This window comes from Barbus barbus, assembly GCF_936440315.1.
Source record: "Barbus barbus genome assembly, chromosome: 18".
Lineage (NCBI taxonomy): Eukaryota > Metazoa > Chordata > Actinopteri > Cypriniformes > Cyprinidae > Barbus > Barbus barbus.
This window is the reverse complement of record NC_136746.1, coordinates 19829637-19840890: the sequence shown is the minus strand read 5'-3', so window position 1 is coordinate 19840890 and position 11254 is coordinate 19829637. Positions and strand designations below refer to the sequence as shown.

At 38.1% G+C, this 11254-nt stretch overlaps 1 protein-coding gene across 2 annotated transcripts in view; it reads right to left on the bottom strand.

The window, feature by feature from the left end:
* Positions 1 to 138: 138 nt before the first annotated feature.
* The window catches only part of tdrd9 (tudor domain containing 9), a 20635-nt gene continuing 9519 nt past the window's right edge, over positions 139 to 11254 (bottom strand). The window contains exons 15-35 of one of the 2 annotated variants that reach the window (XM_079440892.1): positions 10962 to 11121; positions 10761 to 10824; positions 10599 to 10662; positions 9641 to 9685; positions 9323 to 9376; positions 9125 to 9241; positions 8485 to 8592; positions 8089 to 8189; positions 7221 to 7394; positions 7034 to 7145; positions 6694 to 6909; positions 6494 to 6583; positions 5574 to 5831; positions 4319 to 4486; positions 4152 to 4222; positions 2318 to 2427; positions 1458 to 1554; positions 1117 to 1255; positions 841 to 959; positions 674 to 746; positions 139 to 582 (exon numbers count right to left, since the gene is read on the bottom strand). In XM_079440892.1, the coding sequence (XP_079297018.1) occupies positions 484 to 582; positions 674 to 746; positions 841 to 959; positions 1117 to 1255; positions 1458 to 1554; positions 2318 to 2427; positions 4152 to 4222; positions 4319 to 4486; positions 5574 to 5831; positions 6494 to 6583; positions 6694 to 6909; positions 7034 to 7145; positions 7221 to 7394; positions 8089 to 8189; positions 8485 to 8592; positions 9125 to 9241; positions 9323 to 9376; positions 9641 to 9685; positions 10599 to 10662; positions 10761 to 10824; positions 10962 to 11121 (2439 nt within the window). In that variant the 3' untranslated portion in view covers positions 139 to 483. The remainder of the gene's footprint in view (positions 583 to 673; positions 747 to 840; positions 960 to 1116; positions 1256 to 1457; positions 1555 to 2317; positions 2428 to 4151; positions 4223 to 4318; positions 4487 to 5573; positions 5832 to 6493; positions 6584 to 6693; positions 6910 to 7033; positions 7146 to 7220; positions 7395 to 8088; positions 8190 to 8484; positions 8593 to 9124; positions 9242 to 9322; positions 9377 to 9640; positions 9686 to 10598; positions 10663 to 10760; positions 10825 to 10961; positions 11122 to 11254) is intronic. The other variant, XM_079440893.1, reaches the window with a different exon arrangement.

The following is an 11254-nucleotide window of genomic DNA, read 5'->3' as shown; positions in this document are numbered from 1 at the left end:
TAATTTTTTTTACCCGTTCCTTACATAAAGCTATGGTACGGTTTCAACGGCTTGGAATATAGTGGACAAATGCTATGGAAAACTAATTTGTGAACTACTCATATTTCAGCTTTGAAACTGGGTAGAGCCGGCAAAGTAATTTCTGAAAACAAATCTTTACCTTGGAAAAAAAAAAAAAAAGTCCAGGAATTTGAACAAATTTACTGTACACATTCAATTACAGCAACAACAGTCAACTCAGTTTACAGCTAAATTAAAACAGACGCTGTTTTAAAACCAAATTAGAAGTATGTTTCTTAAGAACCAAAAAGTGCAGTCAAATAATATTTTACCAACACAGATTGATGAACCCTGCATAGTGCAAATTAAATTTTCTTTCTCGAGTAACAAAAATGCGTAGCAAAACTAAAATACTGCACATTTAATAGAAGTAACATTTAAGCTTTTCTATCATCTTCTAGATTCTCTTGTATATGATGCTCCTCACATGTTCAGTAAGGTGATTGGATGCAGCTGAAATAGCACACCTTTGGATTTCCCATCATCCTTCTCCTGTAGCTCCATCTGCTGGGAGCGATCCACCTGATGACACACATGGTGAAGAACCCAATGAACTCATTCTAATCAGAGAGAGCTTTAGGAAATGAAGACTTTAGGAATAGATGATTTATACCTGGTTCCATTTCTTGAATTTCTCGTAGTACACAGGGGTACATTCTGGTCTGGGAGGGGTTTTAATGAACAGTCTACAGAGAAAGAATCACAGACGTTTCATAGTTAGTATTCCCATGTCATGGAGACTCAAATGTCTCACGAGGAGGGTGGATGGTGATCGAGTACCCAACAAGTTGTTCCCGGGCCTCCTCCTGAAGGCTGGTGATCTTGTCAGGACTCAGGTTTGTCAGGCCGTTTGGTCCATCACAAACCAGCTTGTTCACTGTACCTCTCAAAGCATTTATCTACACACACACACACACCATTTGTTAAAACTATGCATAAACTAGACATTTTATGATGCAACTTACTCTAGCTAAGAGCCTGCTTACTTATACAGGTACAGTCTGACATGCAAAGCTGACCTTTGAATGCATATCACACATACACACCAAAACATACCTCTGTGATGTCCTCAATATCAAACTTGACATCAAAGGCAAGCTCAATGTCATGTTCAGGCAGCACTGCATTTTGGGAAACAGAGTTCCAGCCCAGCCCGCACAGAGCACCAGTAAAACAGGTCCTGTCCTCATTAGTACTGCAGAGTACATCTCAGAGTAATTAAACTCAGTTAACACATGCAAATGTTCATTTTATACAATAAAGTATAGTTATCTTGTTGTGAAAATTTGCACTTGCTAAGTCTGAATGAACATCATCGCCTCAAACACAAATCGATTTTTTTCTGTAAAGAATGATGTGAGAAATCAATGTGAGTGTGTTTTTATGGTGACTGTTACCGCAGTTCCATGACAGGGGTGAAGAGCATAGTAACAACGGAGGGAAGGCCGTGGATATGAGGCATCAGAGATGTTTCCTTCAGCAAGATACGAGAACCTGTACAATGAATTTAATTATGAATTAGACAATAATAATACCAATAATTAAAAAAAAACAATACACATGAAATTTAGTGCAGCTACCAAACTACCACTAACCTTACCAGGTTAATTATAATTATTATTGTTAACTTAGCCACCATAAAATAATAATAAAATAATTAAATTATAGGTATATTTTAAAATGTAATGGTAACACTTTACAATAAGGTTCATTAGTTAACAGCAGTTAAATATAATGAACAAACTAAGAATGAACAATACTTCTACAGCATTTATTAATCTTAATGTTAATTTCAGCATTTACTAATGCATTATTAAAATCATATTGTGTTTGTTAACATTAGTTAATACACTGAACTAACAATAAACGACTATTTTTTTATTAACTAACGTTAACAAAGATGAATACATACTGTAATAAATGGATTGTTCATGTTAGTTAATACATTAACTAATGTTAACAAACGACACCTTATAGTAAAGTGTTACCAATATCATTTGTTTCTGTGATGGCAAAGCTGAATTTTCAGCAGCCATTACTCCAGTCTTCAGTGTCACATGATCCTTCAGAAACCATTCTAATACTGTCTGCTGCTCAGGAAACTTTTCCTATTATCATATTTCCTGAATTTAATGCATCCTTGCTGAATAAAAGTTCATTTTCAAAAACAAAAATCTTACTGACTCCAATCTTTTGGTAATGTACATTACGTTTACCATGACAAACCCAACCAATCATTATGTGATTGTGTGCACACCTGATGCGCTGAGAGAGACAGCTGCAGCCACTAACATCCTCTCATGCCAGTTCTGTGGACTTTCATTCACCATTACAGAGTTAATACTGTCCCTCTCAATGCCAACAGCCCTGCAAACAAAACCAAACCCACAACACCATCACCACCATCCTTTCCCTGGGATGCAATTTTGGAGCTTTTCCACTGCATGGTATGGCACGGTACGGGTTGGTACAGTTCACTTTTGGGGGGTTTTCCACTGGGTACAGTACCTGATATTTTATTTTTAAGTACCACCTCGGCCGAGGTTCCAAGCGAGCCTTACCATTACCAAAACATGACGTGTAAACTCTGCTGATCACTGATTGGCCGTAAAAAATAGTCACTGCCTGCGTCACGAGACACAACATGACATAGATTTAAAGGGGTCATATGATGCGATTTCAAGTTTTCCTTTCTCTTTGAAGTGTTACAAGCTGTTTGTGCATAGATAGGATCCCTGAAGTTGCAAAGAATAGTCTCAAAACCAAAGAGATATTCTTTATAAAAGTTAAGACTCGACCACACCCACCTAAAATGGCTCATTTAAACACGCCCCCACGTCTACATCACGGTGTGGGGAGATTTGCAAAACACCCCCCAAATGTATACGCAATGAAAGGCGGCGGAACTATTATCCGGCACCATATCACAGAGACACTGTGTTTCGTTGTGAAAGAGAAAATACTTTGTTCGGGCTTCCAAAAGGGGACACAACTAGAAATCAGTGGTGCAGTTGTATTTACAACACTGTTCCAGAACAGTTCAACCCAAATATTAGAGTGTGTGGAGCACAATTTACGGAGGACTATTTCCTGAACCTGGAAGAGTAGCCTACAATGCTGGCTTGCACAAAGGCTGTTTCTATAAAGTGGGGCAATTCCAACTTTGCAAGGACAAGTCTGGCGCTTCTGACTCACAGCCTGTAAGTACGTTTTCTTATTTAAAGAATTTGCCACTGACTATTCAAATGCAAGTTTTGAGCTGTGTAGAGTAGCGCTTGTTGTTTGTCGTTTATCCGATCACAAATGCAGACATGGTAATGTTTACGCAGCGCGATGCAACGTGACGTGTAAAAAGACAGATACAAATCATTATAATCAGTAATTATGTCCCCACAGGATGCCTCTTTTATAGTGGGTTTTATTGTTTGTGTGTCGTTGCCGGGACACGGCATCACAATATGGCAAGGGGCGTAACATTTCCGTCTCACGCTTGAGGTATTCGGCCAATCACAACACACTGGATAGCTGGCCAATCAGAGCACACCTCACTTCTCAGAACGATGAGCTTTGTAAAAATCGACACGTTTCAGAAAGGTGGGGCATAGAGGAGCAACAATAATGTACAGTATGTGGAAAATAATGTGTTTTTTAACCTTAAACCACAAACATTGCATTACACCAAATAATGTTCTTTTCAGCAACATCTTATGACCCCTTTAAATCAGCACAACCAGTGAAGGATCAAACACAAAAGTTTTGTATGAGCGCACCTTTTTTAAACTAAAAAATGGCTGTCTCGTTGTCTGTTAAGGAAGTACAGATGTTCCTCTCGTTGATAGCCGAGGAGCAGATCCAGCGAGAGCTTGATGGAGCAACGTGAAATGAAAAAGTTTTTCAGGAGTCACGGCAGTAGAGGCGGCGCTATTATAAAGACATGTGAATAATCCCGCCCACTCTAAAGCGGTACTAAACTGCAGTGGAAACGCAAACCAACCTAAACCGTGCCATGCTGAGCCCTGCCGAGCCGAGTCGTACCACACAGTGGAAAAGCATCATTTGTGTGTTCTATGAAATGGACAAGCAGGTCTTACCTGAAGTTGCTGATCCTGCTCATGCTGTGAAAGCTGACCTTATGTGGGCTGCTGGGACCATAAACTGAAGCCTGCAGAGTGGCAGAACAGAACTTTTAGCTTAAGACCCACAGAAAATACACACCACATTTTGAATGTAGGCGATTACAGGGCTGCTATACCAGCACCTTGCACTTGGGGGCACTGTTGCTAGAGGCACAAAAGTGCTGAAGGAGCTGGTTGACAAGCAACTTGTCTTCCTCCATCCTGCTGTTCAAGGAACCACTAGTAGAACTAGGGGTGAATCTGCCACTGGCCATGTCCTCATACAGAGATATCAGAACCTCATGGGACTGCTGCAAATACACCAAAAGAGAAGCATAAACACTGACCTGGCTGATTTCAGGTCAGGATGTTTTAAAAGACATGCAAATGTTAAAATATTTTCTCTTATGTATGGAAACTTGATTTCACCAAGGTTGAGATATAAACTCAAAATTCTGAAGAAAAAATAAAGTCAGAATTTTGAGATATAAAATTACAGTTCTTAGGCTAAAAGTCTGAATTGTGAGATGTACTCTCAATTTAGAGAAAAAAGTTAGAACTGTAAGATGTAAACTCAGAATTCTGATTTAAAAAGTAAAAACTGAGTTGGTAACTCATAATTGCGAATTTAAATATTGCAAATATAAACTCACAATTATGAGAAAAGATTAGTGAGATAAACATGCAATTTAAAGAAAAAAGTGTGAACTGCGAGATGTAAACTCACAATTATGAGTTTATAACAAATGGAGCGAAAAAAAACACAAACTGGAAGAAAAGTAGGAAAATGCTTCCACACAAGTTTAATGAACCATAAATAAGTTTAAACTTGATGCAGAAACATTTTAGTACATATTTGTGACCCTGGACCACAAAACCAGTCTTAAGTCGCTGGGGTATATTTGTAGTAATAGCCAAAACTACACTGTATGGGTCAAAATCTATTTTTCTATATCCATTTTTCTTTTATGCCAAAAATCATTAGGATATTAAGTAAAGATCATGTTCCATGAAGATATTTTGTAAATTTCCTATCGTAAATATATTAAAACTAAAAATAGTAATATGCATTGCCAAGAACCTAATTTGGACAGCTTTAAAGGCAATTTTCTCAGTATTTAGATTTTTTTGCACCCTCAGATTCCAGATATTCAAATAGTTGTATCTCGGCCAAATATTGTCCTATCCTAACAAACCTTACATAAATGGATAGCTTATATATTCAGCTTTCAGATGCTGTATAAAATCTCAATTTCGAAAAATTGGTTTTGTGGTCCAGGGTCACATTTCAGAATTTATTCATTGATGCCAGGCAAAAGGACTATAAAATGTTAAAAACTTAAAATTATTTCAAGAAAACTTGTCAGGTGGACATTGCTGTGGTGGTGGCATGGTTACCTGACTCTCAAAGCTTTCAGGTATGTGACAGGCGTGTCCCTCCTGCACCAGGAGGTCCGCCACACTGACATCGCCCGCCTCCGTGGAGATGTGCAGGTCGACGCGCATGACTCCGTGCAGAATGGAGTAAAGGGACACAATGGCAGAGCGACCATTCGTGAGCGTCTTAAAACGGTTACGTGCCCGGCTGCTCCAACGACCACCCAGAATCAGCGACTGCGCAGACGGACCCATGCCTGCGATGCAAAACTCCTGCGCCTGCAATGAAACATGCAGAGACAGTTTAGGGCTCATTGAAATCCATAGAAAATCCAGCTGTAATAGAGAGCTGGGAGATATACCATATATTCACAATGGCTTTGTTGCCGACAAATGTAAGCAGCTTCACGAATACTAGAATGATTTTAATGAACGTTTTATTTGGACAGTAATTTGCCAAAATATGTCTGCCAAGAGATTCATTTTTAAGTGAATATTTGAGTGGCCCAGTCACACCAAGGACAATAAATATAATTAAGGTTTTAATAATTGTTTCAATTCTGCACCATAGTTATAACAATGATTGTGGAACAATTGTTGGAATCAGTTTCAGAATTAAAAAAAAAAAAAAAAAAACAGCCAATCAGACTGCATGTAATTTGAGGTTTTAAAGTGTCAGATGAGTTGAAGCATCACATATAGCAACTTATAGCAAACATTATTGTTAAAATGTTTTATTAAAAATGTATTCAATGTTTAAATTATTAAAAATTCTTCCTACTGTGAAAAACTAAAACATGCCTTTTTTCCCCATTTACATCTATGTATATGTTTTTTTTACCTTTTACACAAATTGGTTTTTTTTCCGCTATGTTGCTGAGCCTTAATGAAGAAAACTTGTGTAAAAAAAAAAAAAAAAAAAGGGCGGGGGGGGTACATACTTGAAAGGGGGGAGTCATGAGGTCAGATGGGAGCTCTCTCAGACTGCTGCACGGGACCACAGAGGTGTTACCAAAATCCACAAAAAACACCTGCACACATATATACACGTAGAGCAATAGTTATAGATATGACTTCATGTTTTGTTCTGCATTGGGACATTGTGAGTGTGTATACGTGTGTGTGTGTGTATGGCATGTACCTCTACATTGCTGCCAAGGATGTGCAGTACTTTGGCTCTATAGTATTTGGCCATTTGCTGTCCATCTTTGAAGGGGGCCACACACAGCAGGTTTGGATAGAGAGAGATAGATACAGGTCTCAGATCCCTTATATTTAGGGCTGCTGTTAACTGACACTGTTTCTCTACGCTGCTCTCATCTGTCCGAAAGCCCCAAAAATGGCCTACATCGATCACCTACAAACAATTATACACATTAATGACCTGCACACTGCTCACAAAGATGAACCAAGAATGGGCCATAATTATGCCACATTTCTCTAAAAGCCTTTAAAAACAAAATTAAGTAGTTAGTCTTCACCTCTGTGATGTTAATGATAAAATCCCTGCTGGCTGGAAGTTTCTCTGGATTTACAGTGCTGCTCAGAACTCCAACAGGAGACACAGCATGGCTCTGAACATCCACGTTAACCCTAAAAGAGAGATTTCTGTTTGAAAACTCCATCTGTCTTTGTCAAGGTCTGTGTGTATTGTGGACTTGCGGCTACCTTGTGTAACGTAGGTGCGTGATGGGCTTTCCTTTAGCGTGGGCCTCCACCTCGTCTGCGTGGTGCACTTGCAGCTGTAGAGCGGGAGTCTGCCGTGCTCGGAGCAATGCCAACAAAACCTCGGGTAACACGCCTGTCTCCCTCACACAAGAGCGATAAAACTCCACATATGCTCTGCAAAAAATAAAAAAGTTTTTTGTAACTTTGTCTCAATCTTTAGTTTATATCTTGTAATTGGAGTTCTCTCCTCATAATTCTGACTTAAAATTGCAAGTTTATTACACAAATCTGACTTTATTGCTCAAAATTTCGAGTATACTGTATATCTTACAACTCTGAATTAAAATTTTGCAACTGACTTTTTTTCTAAGAAATCTTTATTTTGACAAAAGTATATACATTATCTCTTTCAAGAGGCACCTAATTTTGTTGATGAAAGGACTTGTTTGTATTACAAAATGCATATTTAGTTCAATAAATGTTTCCGAACACTCCATTTCACATTCCCATTAAGCCATATCACACATTACATTCCCATCTGGCCTGGATTGGCCATGAGAATCACCAAGGGAAATCCCAGCGGCCTATCAACTTATCCGAGCCACTGTTCCATGCATTTTTATTTAATACATTTTATAATAATGCACACCCAATGCACCCAAGTGATTTCTCTGGCAAACAATATTATATCAATAACAAATCATGACTTGAATAGTCTTGAATTGCAATGTTATCATTTGCCTTATCTCTTAAGCCAGACAATTTAGTAATATGCAAAAGAAAAGTCAAAATTGAATTTAGTTTTTTAATTATTCTGTGGCTAAAACAGACTTTCATACAAAACACACCGTTTATGCATGCAAGTTACCTGGATCCGTCAAAACAGATTGATTTGACCTGTCCACATTGACGGAACAGTGACTGCAGCTGCTTATAGCACAGGAATGCAAATGGAGGCAAATTCCTAATCTGAGAGAGAGAAAAAGCATTAGGCCAGAGACATACTCTACACAAGTACACAAATAATTGGTCAGTTCATTGCAAGCCTGAGGTACCAGTTCTGGTTCTAAAGGGGGCACCTTTAAATGTTACTACCTTAAAGTTACCTTCAAAATCTGTTGCATTAAACCAGTTGTGTTATTCATCTAGCCAACTATAAATATATTTTTTAAAATCCAACTTGCTGAGCAAAATTCATTTCAAACTATTGCTCCACAATGACAGTAGCTTTTCTTGACAGTTTTGTAACTGGAGACACTGGTACCATAATGGTGGTCTTTGGATCGTTTCCAGAAAGTTCCTTAGATGCCAGCTGCTCATCAATCTCTCCCTGAGAGAAATAGTTTGGGAAGAATGCACCCGCAATGGCTACCTAATCCAGAAAGTCAAAGAAAATATAAACAGATCACATTCTGTGTAGTATCACACATACACACACACACACACAGTACCGTCTGGTGTTGGTAAGATTGTTTTTATGTTTTTGAAACAAGTCTCTTATGCTCACCAAGGCTATATTTATTTGATCAAAAGTACAGTAAGAATGGTTACATTGTGAATTATATCTGCAATTCACAGTAACAGTTTTCTATTTTAATATATTTTATATTTGTTGTTTATTCCAGTGATTGCAAAACTGCATTTTCAGCAGACGATACTCCAGTCTTCACATGATCCTTCAGAAATCATTCTAATACGATTCAATATTTTTATGGAAACAGTTAAACCTTTTCTTTCCACGATTAATTGGTGAATAGAAAGTTTAAAAGTAGTATTTTTTTGTAACAATCGGTCTTTACCGTCATCTTTATTAAATTTAAAGTGTTCTTGCTGATTTAAAATATTCATTTCTTACAAACCAGTAGTTTAGTGAAGTGTATTATTGTGTGTGTGTGTGTGTGTACCTGCAGGATGAATCTCTGTTTGTGCAGGCTGGTGTAGTCTGTGGGGTTTGAGGAGCTGCTGATGTGCATGTTAAATTTGGACACTCTCTTCTTTAGATCCTCAAAGAGCTCTGCCACCTGTAACACACATTCAATGGGTATAAAATGCAAACTTTGTATAAAATGAGCATGTTTTGTATGTGTGCACACTGTATTTACCTCTCTGATACGTTTGATCTGAATGCAGTTCTCTTTACCCCATTCCAGTTCATCCTGATATTTGGAAAAAACAAAGGTGTTAGTGTGCACAGAGGACACATTCTTGTCTCATATTTTAACTGTTGATATGTACACACTGCATTGGTTTTAAGCATATTGTAGTGCCTTTAAGACAGTTGTCAAGGTAAATATAAAAACACATCTTGAATAAGGCTCCATCTTGCAGTTTTTGAGGGCAAGAACATTGTATCATTTGTATTTAATCTCAAATGTTTCCTTTCCCATCTGCATATATATGATCAATATATATGTTTTTACCTTTGGGTGTCTGAGCTCTCCTTTAGCTCTAGATGTGTACCAGGCCTGAACAACAAAAAAATAACAAAAACAGACCAATTAAAAAAAATAAAATAAACATTGGCCCTTGGGGTGGGCGATATGGCAAAAATATCATATCACAATTTTGTTTAGAAATATCACGATTTTATCACGATTCTTTGTCATGTTGGTTTTACTATTTTGTATTATTGTGTTCAGCACATGAAACAAATGAATACAGGTTTGGGACAACGCGAGTGAATAATGGCAAAAATTACATTTTTGTGTGAACTATCCCTTTAATGACGGTCGGCAGCATGTTTATTACTGTCCCTTTAAGAGCTGCACGCATCTAATATACAGGCACGCATCCATTTCTCTCAACTGTTTACTTTCATTTTAGACATAACCAACTGAGTCTGTATGTAAACCTTCTGCGTTTTGACAGTATTAGCTCAATAGATAACTTAGTTGAGTAATCAGGCGCTCTTAGACAGGTGTTTTAGTGCGCACGCTTCAGGTGTACGGGCTCAGAAAAAGCGATGACCAGCACGCGAATGAAAAGCTTAACAGGCAAGGTTTAAAACACACGCAAATTATGTACTTTTGTGATTGCAAATAAGTGCAGTGTCCCGCGAGTGTAACTCTACCGCTGACTTAACACTGATGTGAATGCATGTCGCGCCGTACAGTACATTGATACGGCGGCGCCAGAACTGCAGCTGATAGAATGTGTGCTGTAGCACGATACTTCGATATTTCTTCAAAAGCAGATCGTGGAGACATTTTTATCGTCCACGATCAAAAATAGTCATATCGAACACCCCTAATTGGCCCATAACAATATTGTTACCAAACTACTGTGTTGTAACTAATATTTACCATTACAGAAACTGTACTTCATGAGATCATAATCTAAACAAGTCGACTGAGCATGCTCAGTTTTGGCATTTCATACCTTGAAGGCATTGACGAAAGCAATGAAATCACTTGGAACATTTTGTGCAAAGCTCAATTTACTCCTGTAAGATCAAACAGAGACAACAGTACAGATAAGGAGCCAGCGAAAACCTAATTCAGATAACCAATAAAGTGTATGTGGGGTGAAAGGTCAACCTACCTGTACCCAGCCAACTGCTGCAGTGATGGCATGGCAAAGAAACTCTTCAGAGAGAGAGACGATGCTGAAAGACAGTTTATATATTTTAGCATTTTTTTTTTTATTTCATGGCAACTTGGTACAACCTGACATTGTTATATAAATAATATACAGATATTTTCACACACACACACACACACACTAATATACAAAATGTTATACCAATGATAAGACACTCCTCCAGACAGCCGAACACATGTCCAAAAACAATCAGCTTGCCCAGCTGCAGATCCACAGGCAGGTGCGCCAACACACGACCCAGAAATGTCAACTCGCCATCAAATTGCCTCTGACTGTTGCTCTGCACCGAAAGAGCTCCGATCTACACACACACACACACACACACACACACACACACACACAGGTCAGGGTTATTAATTATAGTTAACTGAAATTTAAATTATTAAAAACATACATTATTAATTAAAACAAAGCTGAAATAAAATACTATAAAT